Source organism: Sus scrofa, chromosome X, assembly GCF_054392235.1.
Source record: "Sus scrofa isolate SSC_HxYL_T2T_F1_AM1 chromosome X, Sscrofa_HxYL_maternal_Yorkshire_Landrace_v2.0, whole genome shotgun sequence".
Lineage (NCBI taxonomy): Eukaryota > Metazoa > Chordata > Mammalia > Artiodactyla > Suidae > Sus > Sus scrofa.
This window is the reverse complement of record NC_139401.1, coordinates 93,288,791-93,304,245: the sequence shown is the minus strand read 5'-3', so window position 1 is coordinate 93,304,245 and position 15,455 is coordinate 93,288,791. Positions and strand designations below refer to the sequence as shown.

At 44.5% G+C, this 15,455-nt stretch overlaps 1 protein-coding gene and 1 long non-coding RNA gene across 30 annotated transcripts; one reads left to right on the top strand and one right to left on the bottom strand.

Annotated features, from left to right (window-relative positions):
* Positions 1-675: 675 nt before the first annotated feature.
* LOC100522115 (uncharacterized) lies at positions 676-1,622 on the bottom strand. Its single transcript, XR_299664.4, has 2 exons — positions 1,476-1,622; positions 676-979 (listed from the first exon to the last, which is right to left on the bottom strand). It is a non-coding gene; the product is annotated as an uncharacterized LOC100522115 (long non-coding RNA).
* Positions 923-11,452, top strand: ARMCX2 (armadillo repeat containing X-linked 2). 29 transcript variants are annotated; one of them, XM_085006869.1, is made up of 6 exons: positions 923-1,217; positions 1,349-1,639; positions 7,219-7,290; positions 8,182-8,245; positions 8,560-8,633; positions 8,977-11,452. In XM_085006869.1, exon 6 carries the CDS (start codon positions 9,106-9,108, stop codon positions 11,038-11,040), a length of 1,935 nt encoding a protein of 644 aa, XP_084862995.1. In that variant the 5' UTR covers positions 923-1,217; positions 1,349-1,639; positions 7,219-7,290; positions 8,182-8,245; positions 8,560-8,633; positions 8,977-9,105; the 3' UTR covers positions 11,041-11,452. The 29 variants fall into 29 exon arrangements, with proteins under 29 accessions (XP_084862995.1, XP_084862985.1, XP_084862986.1 ...); XM_085006859.1 differs by having other exon boundaries at positions 7,219-7,635; XM_085006860.1 differs by having other exon boundaries at positions 1,346-1,639; positions 7,219-7,635.
* The last annotated feature ends 4,003 nt before the right edge of the window (positions 11,453-15,455 follow it).

The following is a 15,455-nucleotide window of genomic DNA, read 5'->3' as shown; positions in this document are numbered from 1 at the left end:
CGAGGCTACTGGCCACATGATGTACCTGGAAGGCTGGATACTATCCAGGAGGCTCCCAGCCTCACCAAATTCCTATGCCCTCTTTGCCAAGCATGGCACAAAAACTACCTAACTGGTCCTTCTGGAGACTGGAATGATGTGTATCACAGCTATAACTGGTGTGGAAAGACATCCTCTCATAAGTCTATGTATGGAGTTCCCATTGCAGCACAGTGGAAATGAATCCTACTAGTATCCATGAGAATGTGGGTTCGATCCCTGGCCTTCATCAGTGGGTTGGGGATCCAGCATTGCTGTGAGCTGTGGTGTATGTGATCTGTGGTGTAGGCCAGCAGCTGCAGCTCTGATTCGACCCCCAGCCTGGAAACTTCCATATGCCACGGTGCAGCCCTCCCCCCAAAAAAAGTCTATGTAGACTTCCCCTACAGTTATTTTTTAGAAAATAAAGCATGTAATATTTCTTTCCCATCTGAAAGACCAGCAAAAGAAGATTATGATTATTATGTTAATGAAATAACATGTTAAAAGACTGATTTATGAAGCACTTTTGTTTACTAACAAAAGGCATACCCCTGCAATGTAACCTGAAAAAAATAATTCCGGATCATACCCAGCATAATTGCAATAATGTTAAATACACACATCCACATTCTTGCACAGATAGAAAGACAAGGCTTAGTTAATTATCTGTGGTTTATTTCTTATTTTCTTCCTTACAGTTTCCTGTATTTTCTAAACTTTTTGTAGGCAGGATTAATGTCTTTCGAATCAGCTGGTCTCTTCTTGTTCTGCTCTCCACCAAACGTCAGTCGGTATATGTAGTACCAGGAGCCAGCCCCGACCACCAGGCCCGTAGCCATCAAGCCCAAATTCTGAGCACGGCCCATGTCGCAGCAGAAGCGAGTATCTCAGGGGTCTCCTTTCTCTCAAAGGCTAGTGAGAACCGGTCAGATGCGGAGTCTGAAACTGCAAGCTGTATCTAAGGGGCGGGGGTGTAGGGGGTGGGAGAAGAAAGAAGGAAATGAGGCTTTGAGCTTCTTTTTCTTTTGCATCATCAACCCACCTCTGATCGATGGCCCGGCAGACAGGGACAAACCAAAGCCAGAACCAGACCGGAACAAACAGGACACAGTGGGGACTCAGGGTTCTGGTGAATGCCGCGAACGCATCAACACCCAAAAAAGGGTTCAAACCTGGACCCTCCCCTGTAGGTTCAGGTGAGCAGGCCTGTCTCTCACCTCACAGTCCCCCATCGCTCCGCTCCCTGATAACCGATTCCTCCCCTACCCCCACCTCCTCCCGCTCTAGGCACCAACGCCAACCATTTCGTCTTCCTTTTACAAAGCAGGACAAGAAAAAGAGGCTGGGTTCGGGTGTCTCACCCGTGGGGGAACAGAGAAGCGCCTCCAAACTCGAAAATCAAATCGTACCCCCCACCCTCACTCCAGTAGTCTCCAACCAACACCCACCCTCACCGTGACCGACAGGAATCGGTAAGGGTTTCCTCTTCGTCCTCCTTCTTCTTTGCCCACAGTCACGCCACTCCAAGGCAATCCGGAGCTGGTTACCTGAGCAAGAACCGCTATCTGGACCGAGGCTTCAACACACCAGCTCCTGGTCACGTGAGGCGACGTCACTGGTGAGTTCGGGTCCCAAATTTCCCCTCCTATTATTAGCAAAGCAGAGGATGACCCGCCCCCCTCCCATCCCCCAGCACCACCTCCACCCCACAAGACACTGTGGCTCTTTTTAGTCATTGCACACCCAACAGATGTGTCCTCTTTGTTTACAAAGAGACATGTATCATAAACAATCGTTGAAAGGGACCGCATTTTCTCCTGGGCTACTGGCCAATTTTACTACTTCCCTGGGGAATGGTCCCCTCTTTTTCTCTGCTCCCTCCACCTTTTTTCTTTGGAATCACTAATTTTCACCTCTTCAGTTCTGAAAATACCAGGAAATAGGGATGGAGCAAGGGGTGTCAGGAAGGGAAGCAGAGAGTGGGGGTGGATTTTTAAAAATTTTCTCATTAGCACAATTCTCTTTCTTTTTTTCATTTACCCAAATGTGTGTTATTTTTATTATCAGAAAATATGGTAGAACTATTTTTATTTAAGAAAAAAAGATTATTTTTTAAAGGCAGGTTTCATATGATCATTCTCTCTACATAATGAATTTTATACATGCCACTCAAAGCAGTCTTTATGTCTTTTACATCTTGTCACATGACAAGACCCTGATTTAGCTAATCATTTATCTGAGAGTTTAAAAATCTGTTAATATAGCATAACCAACTAGGCTTTATTTCTGGACTACAAGAAAGTTGTTGCAAAGGCAATGTCTGAAAGCCATTCCTTTATTTATTCATTTATTCAACATATCTACTGAGCACCTGCTGTATTGTGTGGCCCTTACACTGCAGTGAGAGAGAAAAACGATAAACAAGGTAAATAAACAATATGAATAGTATATTGTAGTGACACATAATAAAAAAATTAAAAGCAGGAAAAGGAGATATGAAAAGTCAAGATGGGTTAAACTTTCAGATAGAGTGGCCAGAGAAGGAATCACTAGAAAGGTGACATTTGAGTAAAGACCTGAAATCAGTGAGGGATCTAAGTGTGGTGATATATGGGGAAAGAATATTCCAGGCAAGAGGACAAGTAAATATAAAGGCTCTGTGAAGGTAACAAGCCCAGAATGTTCCAGAAACATCAAGGAGGCCAGGATCGCTGACCTGGAGAGAAAGCAGTAGAAGACAAAGCAGAAAGGTAATAAGGTTCTGCTTGTTTTTTCCATTTTTTAGGGGTTTTTAAATTTTTTTTAAAAAAGTATAGTTGATTTACAATGTTGCCCCAATTTCTGCTGTACAGCATATATATATATATATATATATATATGAGTGTATATATATGCATACATATGTGTGAAGTGACCCAGTCATATGCATACACACACACACACACACACACTCTTTTTCTCATATTATCTTACATCGTGTAATAAGGTGTGAAGAGAGTAGGGCCTTGTCAGTTGTAGTAAGGACATTTTGCACTTACTCTAAACAAGGGGAAGTGGATGGAGAGTTTGAACTTGAGGGATGCATTAAGAATAAATTATAGAGAGACTAGAATGACAGGGAGACAGGTTTATCTACATCATTAACTGCAACAGCAAACTGAAGGAGACAATAAATCTTACAAAGCATTTGATAAACTGAATCAGTCAGCCCTAAATTTAAAAAAAACACAACTATGAGTAAAATAGGAATAGGTGGAAATTTTGTTTATGCAGTAAAGCAAAATTTTATATATATGTATTATACATACATAATTTAAAGAATTGTATATATAATTTAATGAATTATTCTTTGTTAAATTAAATTAAGTATAAAAGAAAATATCCTTAGTCTGATGAAGACTATACCAGAGGTTCTGACCTAGGAGATTCCTCACTCCTATGGGCTACCAAGACCACAGAATATGTGACTTACATCTACTCACTGATATTAATTCTTTCTACTACTTTTTGTGTGGCACTGGTAAACATAAGTAAAACTAACCTTGAAAAAGGATACAATATTAGAAACAGCAAAAGTTACATTAAATGTCTGGAGTTCCCGTCCTGGCTTAGTGGTTAATGAATCCAACTAGGAACCATGAGGTTTCGGGTTCGATCCCTGGCCTTGCTCAGTGGGTTAAGGATCTGGCATTGCCATGAACTGTGGCGTAGGTCGCAGACGCGGCTCAGATCCCGCGTTGCTGTGGCTCTGGTGTAGGCCAGCGGCTACAGCTGCGATTCGACCCCTAGCCTGGGAACCTCCGTATGCCGTGGGAGCGGCCCAAGAAAATGGCAAAAAGACCAAAAAAAAAAAAAAAGTTACATTAAATGTTGAGACATAACAGGTATTCCCATTTTCTTCCAGAACAAGATCAGGAGGCTCTCAAGCAGCACCATTAGTCAACATAGTTGTGGAAGGTCTAGTCAGTACAGCACATGCAGAAAAAGAAAGGACAAAAATGTTATAAATATTGGAAAGGAAGAAATGTAAAATATCTTCATTTAAAGATGGTTAAGTATACATAGCTCAAAAAACCAAAGGTGTCACTTGAAAACTATTAGACTAATAAAATTGTCATATAATAATATGTGAATATATAATAAATACATAAATAAATATATAGTAGTAGAACATTTTCCTTAAGCAGAAGCTTACCTATCAGAAATTGTAGTTGCAGGAGTTCCCATCGTGGTGCAGTGGTTAACGAATCCGACTAGGAACCATGAGGTTGCGGGTTCTGTCTCTGGCCTTGCTCAGTGGGTTAGGGATCCGGCGTTGCCGTGAGCTGTGGCGTAGGTCGCAGACGCGGCTCAGATCCCACGTTGCTGTAGCTCTGGTGTAGGCCAGTGGCTACATCTGCGATTCGACCCCTAGCCTGGGAACCTCCATATGCCGTGGGAGCAGCCCTAGAAAAGGCAAAAAGCCAAAAAAAAAAAAAAAGAAAAAGAAATTGTAGTTGCAGAAAGGAATAGCATTTCAGCCACAGGAACGATAAAATAACTAGGAAAAAAATCTAACAAGTAATAGGAATTACTTAGGTGAAGAAACTTATAACATTTGATTATCAAACATAAAAATAGATCTGAGAAAAATGGAGACACATCACATTCCTAGAGGGGAAGTCTCAATTTTAAGATGCTAATGTGCCTCAAATTAATCTGCAGATTTACTGCAATTACAATACTAATCCCAAATGCTTATTATTTGTTGATTGTTGTTCAATTTGGAACTTGATTAATAAGCACAAATGCACTTACTAATATGTGCATAAAAAGAAAGTTGGAAATTGCTAGTAGCCACTTTCCCTGTATACTTTATATATTTCCTTATTGGTTAGACTATTTTTAACCATCATGTTTATATTTTACCTTTATTACCAGAAAAAAAACCCAAAATATTTCTAGTCTGGACTACTTTATATAACAGACTCTGTAAGCTACCATATTGATTCTTAATATCTAGAGCAGGGATCCCAGATCCCTTGAGAAACTGATGAGGTCAATGACTTCTACTGTACCCTGCCCCCAAATGCACTTAATCACACATACACTAACAAAACCTTCCATACAGTTTCACGTAGAACACAGAGGTGGCCAGCTGAGAATGCCTACTGTAGGTTAATCAATATGGTCAGTGGGGAGAGTCCCTTGATCCCAGGCATACTTTTGGCTGAGGGGGCGCCAAGGTGGGCGTGGGATTCGGGCTGTGACCCTGCAACAAGGTTGGGTTCTCCCTGGGTGCTCTGAGGTAAGGAGGTCAGAGGAGAGAGGCCAGCAAGCTGCACCTCTCAGGCTAGGTGGTAGCAGCAGACAATGTCAGGAGCAAGGTTAATAACCTTGAACAAGGGCAGAGCAGAGCAAGCAGGCCTGGGTGCTTCCCCCAGCAATCTTCCTGGAAACCAGCAGCTTCAGGGGTAGGTTGGTAACAGCAATCTCTTCTGTGTATCCCTGAGTTATCTCTGTGGGAATTTGAGGGAGGGAGGGAGAAGCCAAAGGCATTTACTCAGGTTAGTCACCTCAGTAAAGGTAACACTTACCACCTTGGTCCTCTGTCCATGTGTACTTTTGGGATGAGCAACAGAAGCAGGTGCTAGAACACAGGGAATGAGAGGCTTTGGAATATAGGAGAGGTGGGAGGGCAAAACCTTCCTCCCTCCCCTCTTGGCAGGACTGGAAGGGTTTGACCATCTCTGCATCCCTCACATCATTTCCTTGGTGGGACAGCTCTTTCTTTTGCCCAGAGCTGAATCACAAAACTGGAACTCAGTTCAGGGACAGGTGTTAAAAACTGTCATGGTTACAGCCATCGAATTAAAAGAGGTTCACACAGCAGTCAGCAGTGGTTTAAGAACAGTAAATAAATGTGTTTCTCTAACGGAACAAGACGGGACCATTTATTTATCCAACTTAAAAGCTGTCCCGGAAGGAGGAAAAGTAGCATATTTTCTGTCCAAAATAAATAAGATCAGACAACTGAACATGTCTCCACGGATCAATTTACAGATCATATGGAAACACGCTTATCTTGTTGAGAAAAAATTCCATTTTAAAATATTCAAATACCTTAGCATGTTTTGAAAACTATTTCCTATATGACCAATAGATTCATTTTCTACGTGGTAAAAATTAATCAAAATTAATGATGCCTTCCAGTATTAGTGGGAAATCTTTTTTTAAAAACACTCCTACTCTTTTATTTATTTTTTTATTTTATTTTTTTTTTTTGGTTACTGCTTCCCACACTGAACACTTGTTTTGTTGTATTTTCTTATTATAATAGTAAAGGGTGGTGAATTGCTTTAAAAACAAAACGGAAAAGTATTACACAAGACCCCACTACCACTCCTTGTCTCCTTTCTGTCATTCCATCTCTTACTTATACTGGAGCAGGGGCCCAAGTGCAAGGTAAATGGTGGGTACTAGCAGGTGGGGGGTGGTTGGAGGTGGAACTAGGGGAGAGTGTCCAGTTGCTCAGGAAAGGATGAGACAATTCCCTAACCAAAAAAAGGTAAAAATTGTCAATAGCCCTCCAAGAAGATGCATCCCTTCCCCCGTAATCAGAGAAAGGCAAATTCTGACACAGGGAGAAAGGGCTGCTTTTGGCCCCTAGGACTACAAAGACAAAAAAATGAGTGACAGGACCTGATGGGTGGGGTGACGTGGGAGTGGGGCTAAAGGAGGGGGCGCTTGCTCTTGGTGGGAGTGGAAATTGGGGGCCCAAGCTTACTGGCGATGCAGCCCTCACGTGACCGGGGGCTGACGTGGGCAAAGATACTTAAAGCCCTGACCGCCGTCCTCCGTCCTCCTCTGGGTACCAACTTCTCTTGCGCTGCGCACTGCCGTGCGTTTAACCCAGGCGAGGAGGAGGAGGAGAAAATTCCCCCAGATCCGGGCAGGTGGGTGTGAGGGTGGGCATGGCCTGGCATCCCTGAATGGGGGTAGCCCAGAGATGAGGGAGTCTGAGGCCGCGGGTGTCTGCGCCTCACCCGCCCCCGGCCGGCCCTCTGGACCCCCGCGCTCAGTCGCAGCTCATTTTGGTGGGCGGCGGGGAGATGGGAGGGGGGAACGTAAAGATGCTGATATACTTGTGGAGAATCCGTTTACTTCCTTTCCCAGCCAGTGTTTTATTTATTTGTTTGTTTTGTTTTTGACACTCAGGCCCCGCACCCCACATCCCGTCCTGTTTTGAGAGGAAAAGGGAAGAGAAATAAACGTGGCAGCGCGTATAAGGCCAGTGGGGAAGCTGGGAAAAGGGTGATTGGAAGGGTACGCAGTTAGGAAACGTTCAGGCCTGTTCACCCCCATTCTCACTTTGCAGATACCTCCCCCGACCACCGCCCCCTCCCGCTCCCCTCCCCCACGTCGGCCCCTCATTATTTGGGGGCGCTGGGAAATGGTTGTGCCAGCCTTTGTAGGGGAGATGGGAGGTCTAGCTCTGTCTGGGCTTCAGAGGAGGGGATACCCTGAGAGAATCTGGTATTAAACCGCGGTGCTAAGTCCCAGGCTGCTTTCCAGACACCTCCGGCCCACACAGCCCTTCACCCCCGTTTTTTCAGTCCTGAAAAAGGAGTTCAGGTACGCTGGTGGGACAAATGGCGGTTAACTGGGGATCGCGATGGGGGGTGGGAGGCGGAGCCCAGAGCGGAGAAACAGTGAAAAATCATGACCCTCAAACCCAAAGGGCAAACATTGGGTCCAAGTTCTGCAGGTTGATGCTATGCCTGGGGGCTGGGGACTGAAAAATGAGGCGCTAGATTGTTTGGCCATAATCCCCAGTCTCGCCTCGCATCCAGGCTTCGCAGCACCCCCGCCCCGCCCCGCCCCTCCCCGCCCCTCCCTCTCCGGTGCAGGAGAAGGGGTGTGACCGTCTGTCGAGAAATGGCGGACGGACGGAGGCGGGGCAAAGGGAAGGAGGGTTTGAGAGTCTGGGGAGTCTGCGCAGGGGCAGGGGTTGGAGTGGGAGGGGAGGGGTGAGAAGAGTTGAGGGAATGGAGAGATGGAACCATTTGTCATTCTGTCATGTGAATTCTAAAAAGCAACTGGGGACTCCAGTCTTGGGTCGGTTCCATCCACCAGACTCTTAAGTCTCCAACGTCTGCTGTCTGTATTTCTGCCCTTCAGTCTGTCTTTAGGATGAAGCCCTAACTGAAGTGAAGGAAGGAGAGACAGCCCTGAACCTGTGGAGGTCAGTGTTGGGGGGTGGGAACTGTCTGGGAAGCCCCTGGGTGAGTGTGGCTGAAACCAGACCCAAAATTGGGACAGAAACGGGGGCCCCTATCTTCTCCCTCTTTAAAGACACTCTTGCTTTGGGCCTGTCCTTTTTAGTACAGCACAAGAGGTGTGGCATTTGCTTTCTTAAACAAGGGTTTGAGGAGAAAGAGATATAGAGGAAAAGAGTAGCCCCAGGGGGAGGGGGGAACTTGACCTTAGGGGTTCAAATCAGGAAAGGAATCCATCTATCAAAAGCCCCCAAACACCCTTTCTGGGATATCTCCGCAGGTCAGTCTGTCTTTTGGGCCCTGCACAACTACAGGCCTGGTGGAAAATAGCACACTTGCTCCCGTTCCCATCAGGTTGGTACATGTATGAGCATCATATGGGGACCTTTGGGAGGGGGGTGATGGAATCAGAGCAGAATCTTGAGTTCTTTCTGGCTTTCCACAAGCTTTCTTGAAATCTATATGGTCTTCTTCCATGTTTAGGTGCTGGGTATGTTGACATTGGGCAGGGCAGTGTAGGGATGAAGATGTAGAAAACATTGGACAACCAGAGTCCTGAATCACACAGGCCTTGACACCTTTATCTGGGTACTAGCCTGCCTACAAAGCATTATGTCCCCAAACTCTCCTCTAGCGAATTATGGTTAAGCAAGAAGTGAGCCAGACCCCTAAGCCTCCTTTTTCTCCTTTACCCCAGGTCCTGTTTGGCTTGCAGCCTCTGCAGAACTTGTGAGCCTGAGCTGAAGAGCCTCGCCTTGACGTGAACACACCACACTTGAGCACGCCAGCTCCACGCCCTGGATCATAGAATTACTCCAGCTGCGCCATGAGCAGAGTTCGGGATGCTGGCTGTGTGGCCGCCGGGATAGTGATCGGGGCCAGCGCCTGGTACTGTGTCTACAAATATGCCAGGGGAAGAAACCAGATGAAAAAGAGACTAGCCAAGCCCAAGACCAGGGCTTTGGCTGGGACTGGAGCCAGGGCTAGACCTGGACTAAGGGCTGGATTCACAATTGACCTTGGGCCAGGATTCAGTCCTCCAACCCCAGTATGCACTGGGGTAGAGGACAGGGCTCAGGATGAAGCCTCTGCTCTGGATAAGGCTGGAGCTGAAGCAGTGGCTCCAGCTGCATCTAGTGCTGAGGCTCAGACTGGGGCAGGAAGTCAGGCCCAGGAGGCAGAAGGGGCTGGGATTGGGCCTAAAGCTGAATCAGAAGCCACAGCGGCTTCTGCAATGGCACCACCCTCTTGCGAGGCAGAGGCTCCCATGGCTTCAGAGGCCCCCACAATGGCAGGGGCTCCTAAATTGGCAGAAGCTCCTAGCATAGCAGAGGCTCCCAGGGCTCCAGCAGTGCCTCCCAGGGTGCAAGCTCCTACCGAAGCAGCAGCACCTACTGAGGAGGTGGAGGCTCCCATACCAGCAATGCCTACTAGGGTAGCAGCACCATCTGGGGCTGCAGCACCTCCTAGGGCTGCAGCAACTTCTGGGGCAGCAGCACCTTCTAGGGTAGCAGCACCTTCTGGGGCAGCAGCGCCTTCTGGGGCTGCAGTGCCTTCTGGGGCAGTAGCGCCTTCTGGGGCTGTAGAGGCTCCTGGGACTTCAGGGTCCCCTAGAACAGTAGTAGCCTCCAAGAAAGCAACCCCTGGAGCTCATACTGGGGCTATACCTAAGGCTGGATCAGCTACTGGAGCTGTACCCAAGGGTGGAGCTAAGGGTGGAACCAGGTCCCGGACTGGAGGCAAGGGCAAGGGCAAGAAAAATAAAGTTGAAGTAGATGAATTGGGGCTGGGCTTCCGTCCTGGAGATGGGGCTGCGGCAGCTGCTGCAGCCTCTGCTAATGGGGGGCAGGCTTTCCTGGCAGAGGTTCCTGATTCTGAAGAAGGAGAGTCTGGGTGGACTGACACAGAGTCAGAGTCAGACTCTGAGCCTGAGACCCAGCAGAGAGGGAGAGGGAGAAGACCCATTCCCATGCAGAAGCGTCCCTTTCCTTATGAAATTGATGAGATTCTGGGTGTCCGAGATCTCAGGAAAGTCCTTGCTTTGCTTCAGAAATCAGATGATCCTTTCATCCAGCAGGTAGCTTTGCTCACTCTGAGCAACAATGCCAACTATTCATGCAACCAAGACACAATTCGTAAGTTGGGAGGTCTTCCGATTATTGCAAACATGATCCACAAAACTGATCCCCACATTAAGGAAAAGGCCTTAATGGCCATGAATAACCTGAGTGAGAATTATGAAAATCAGGGCCGGCTTCAGGTATACATGAATAAAGTGATGGATGACATCATGGCCTCTAACCTGAACTCAGCAGTACAGGTAGTCGGACTAAAATTTTTAACAAACATGACTATTACTAACGACTACCAGCACCTGCTTGTCAATTCCATTGCAAACTTTTTCCGTTTGTTATCTCAAGGAGGTGGAAAAATCAAGGTTGAGATTTTGAAAATACTTTCGAATTTTGCTGAAAATCCAGATATGTTAAAAAAACTTCTCAGTACCCAAGTGCCGTCATCATTTAGTTCCCTCTACAATTCTTATGTGGAATCAGAAATTCTTATTAATGCCCTGACTCTGTTTGAAATCATCTATGACAATCTCAGAGCAGAAGTATTCAACTACAGAGAATTCAATAAAGGCTCCCTTTTCTACTTATGCACTGCCTCTGGAGTGTGCGTTAAGAAAATTCGAGCCTTAGCAGATCACCATGACCTCTTGGTGAAGGTGAAAGTGATAAAACTAGTGGACAAATTCTGATTGGCTGTGTGCTCTCAAAGACTGGAAGAAATGTCTGGTTTAGCAGTTGGGAAGCAATGAAAATTGAAAGTTACTGCTTTTCCACTCACTCATATAGTAAAGGAATCATTTCAGTGCCAGTTTTGACTAATACTATATCATCCAGAGTGATGTTATCTGTGACAGTCCAGCTTTAAGCGGAACCATTTTATGAATACCAAATAAATAGTCCTCTTGTACTGAAAACACATTTGTGACTTTAATCGTGCTGCTTGAATGGAAATATTTTTACAGGTTCTTCTATGTGAATTGACAGTGAATCTGTCTGTCTTGAATAGCCTACACTCTTACCATTTGTTTTGACTTGAATTTATCCACCAAAGACTTCATTTGTATATCATTAATAAAGTTGTATGTTTTGACTGACAAAAAATTGTTCTCTTTCTTGAATTTAAAATCTAGCTGGAGAGGCAAGGTACATAAATACAAAATACTAACAGTACCTGGATATTTGCTCATGTCAAATATATGCTTTCTGTTTAAATGAAACAGGAGTTGCTAGAAAGTTTCAAGGAGGACGAGCACACTTAAGCTGGGCCCTGAAGGACAGCATAAGAAAACACAGAAGGGCATTCCAGGAGGGGACATGGTTTGAAGAAAGACAAGGAGGAAGGAAACCTGTTCCAGTGACAGGAAGGTAACCAGTTTGCCTTACAGAATGGAAGCTGTAAGAAGAGAAGTGATGAGAAATAAAGGTGGAAATGTAAGGTAAGAAAAGTTTGGGGAGGATCCTGCACCCCAGGCTGAGATATTGAAATATTATCCTGTCATTTTCTAGGAGTTACTGGACATTTTTAGCAAAGGAAAAATAATCTGGTGGCAATATGCAAAATGGATTGGCACTGGGATGGGGCTAGGTGTGAAGGCATTTGTTAGGCAGTTACTACGATAAATGAAGTATGAGATGATGAAGAGTGAAATGGGGTAGTGACTATAGGGAATGTTAGGGAATGATGATAATATGAGATGCTTTTGGAAAAAGAAGCACCAAGACTTGCTGACTTGGCTGTAGGTCGACAGAGAGGATGGATTGTATGATGTTGGGCAAGTTCTGACAGAGAAGGCCTTCTTTCTTGGGCAGTTCTGGCAACCAAGTAATGCCAAAATGAGTTACCATTTCTTTTCTTCTCTTCCTTCCTCCCTTCCTTCTTTTCTCTCCTTCTTTCTTCTTTCTTTCTTTCTTTTCATTCTTTCTTTCTCTCTTTATCCTTTCTGCCTCAACCACAGCATGCAGAATTTCCCAGGTCAGGGAATGAACACGTGCTGTGGCAGCAGTTACAACATCAGATCCTTAACCCTCTAGGCCACCATTTCTTATGATGAGAAAAAGCAATGTGACAGAAAGAATGTCTCTTGGAGCAAAGAGTATGGGAACCCCACCCCTACCCCTGAGTTCACTTAAGAGCAGGAAGATCTTTCCCCTCCTCCTTGGCCTACTGAAGCAATGAAAGAAGAAAATGGAAGTAGTTCCAGAAATTTTCCAAACCCTGTCCACTTACCTACCACCTTTCATGAAATCTTCATTTTGGTGCAAGTGTATGGTAGGCTGCGGCAGAAATAGAGATAGGACTCCTGGGAGGGGGACACATAGAGAAGGAACAGGTTGGCATAATATATTGGTACGATTTATCTGGAAGGCTATTTAGTAATCTGCATAAGAAGCTTTAAAGATGTACCTGCCTTTCAGCCAACCCTTCTACTTGTAGGATCTCTTTCCCTGAGGAAATAACTCAAATAATTGTATACAGAAAAACATCAATTGAGCAGTGTTTCTAAGAGAGAAAATAATAGACGCAACTTAAATGTCTAACACTACAGAACTGGCTAAACAATAGGTGACAAGTCCACATAGTAAAATATTATGCAACTATTGAAAACTGCAGCGTAAATTTTTTTAAAGGGCTGCACCTGTGGCATATGGAAGTTCTCAGGCTAGGGGTTGAATTGGAGCTGCAGCTGCCGGCCTACACGACAGCCACAGCAACTCAGGATCCCATTTGTGTCCACAACCTACACCAGAGCTCACGGCAACTCTGGCCCCTTAACCCACTGAGGAAGGCCAAGGATTGAACCTGCATCCTCATGGATACTGTTCGGGTTTGTAACCCGCTAAGCCACAATGGGAGCTCTCCAAAAAATTGCAATGAACTTCTATATTATTGGCATGAAAAGATATTTGCCATATATAGGAAGAGTCTGTGGCATTAGTCAAAAAAGTCTCCCGCAGGAGTTCCCATCGTGGCTTAGTGGTTAACGAATTCGACTAGAAACCATGAGGTTGCTGGTTCGATCCCTGGCCTTGTTCAGTGGGTTAAGGATCCAGCATTGCCGTGAGCTGTGGTGTAGGTTGCAGACGCAGCTCGGATCCCGCATTGCTGTGGCTCTGGCGTAGGCCGGTGGCTACAGCTGCGATTCGACCCCTAGCCTGGGAACCTCCATATGCCACAGGAGTGGCCCAAGAAATGACAAAAAGAAAAAAAAAAGTCTCCTGCAATTGAAAGTCAATGAAAATTCTTTCAGATATTTATTATGTCACATCACTGTATCTTTACACAGACTTGGAATCAGTTTGTATACATCAGTGCTTCTAATGTGTAGTTCACAGATCACTACAGGTCCCTGAAACTGTAGGATCAGAATTATTTTCAAAATAATGTTAACATTCTACTTGGTATTTTTACTAGGTTGATATTTGCAGTAGTGGTGCAAAAGCAATGGTGGGTAAAACTGCTATTGTCTCAGCATAGATCAAGATAGTGTTCCCAAAATGATTGATTTCTGAATTATTTTCAAAATAATATTAACATTTTACTTGGTATTTTTACTAGGTTGACATTTGCAGTAGTGGTGCAAAAGCAATGGTGGATAAAACTGCTATTGTCTCAGCATAGATCAAGACAGTGTCCCCAAAGTGACTGGTTTCTTTATGGCTACACATTCAACAAAATTTGTAATCCAGTTTCATTTTAAAAGGTCCTTAGAGAGTTCCCACTGTGGCTCAGTGGGTCAAGGACCCAATGTTGTCTCTGTGAGGATGCAGGCTTGATCCCTGGCCTAGCTCAGTGGGTTCAGGATCCAGCATTGTTGCAAGCTGCAGCATAGGTTGTAGATGTGGCTCAGATCTGGTGTTGCTGTGGCTGTGGTGTAGGCCTTAGCTGCAGCTCCAATTTGACCCCTAGTCTGAGAACTACATGCTGCAATTGCAGCTATTAAAAAAATAAATAAAAATTTAAAAAGTAATAAATAGGCCACCTTTGAGTTCCCTGATGGCCTAGTGGTTAAAGGATCCAGTGTTGTCACTGCTGTGGCTCATGTCTCTGCTGTGGCCTGGGTTCTATTCCCTGGCCTAGAAACTTCTGCATGCCACAGGTGTGGGAAAAAATAAATTTAAAAAAATTTAAAAATAAAAATAAAAGATCCTTAATGGAGTCCTTATTTATAATAAAATTATAATTTTATTAAATCTTGATGCTTGGGTACATATCTTGTTAAAATTCCATGTAATATGAACAGTGCACAAAGCACTTCTGCTGCATAGCTTAATACAATGGCTGTCTTGAAAGAAAATACTTGCACAGTCATTTGAGTTGTGCACTGAATTAGCTGCTTTTTTCATGGAACATCATTTTTACTTGAAAGAATGTCAGAAAAACTATGGTTTTTCAGACTTGGGTATTAGGCAGTTGCTTGAAAATGAATGAGGTGAACTTTCAAGGGAAACAATTGACAGTATTTGTCAACAGCAATAAGATTTGAACATTCAAGCAAAATTTGAATTTTGCAAAGCTTATAGCCACAGCCATAGGCTTGACAGCTTGTAATACTTAAGGATTTTCTGAAGGGATCAGTGGTGATAATAATAAGGTGAAGCCTTTTTTCCCCTTTTAGAAGAGAAATGATGGAGGACTCTGGGGCTTAATATTGGTCTTAGTTTTACTGTGACAAATGTAACCCATATGACATCAAACCCATGGTCATTTAATAAAGAATATCATTGCTGTGATGATAAGGTGACCCTGGGTGAGGCTAGACCCAAGATTGTTCCAACCCATAATAAGAAGAATCTGAAAGATGTCAATCCTGGAACACTAATGCCTTCTTCTGGATGAAGTAGAGGTGGTATCTCAAGTCATATACTGAAGATGGAGGCATTAACGTTTCTTGGTTTGATCTGAGATATGAGGGTAATCCAATCTGCTTACTTTGCTCTAATTAGCAGTGGAAATTTCCATCCCCTTCAGATGAAACCTATACCTATATAGAGACATGTAGTCTGGCCTTATTAATGAGGTAAGAATCACACAATAGGCAAATACTTCATTTCTTAAAGTCTAAGTTTTTATTTATTAAATCATATCACGTGAGAATAACCAACA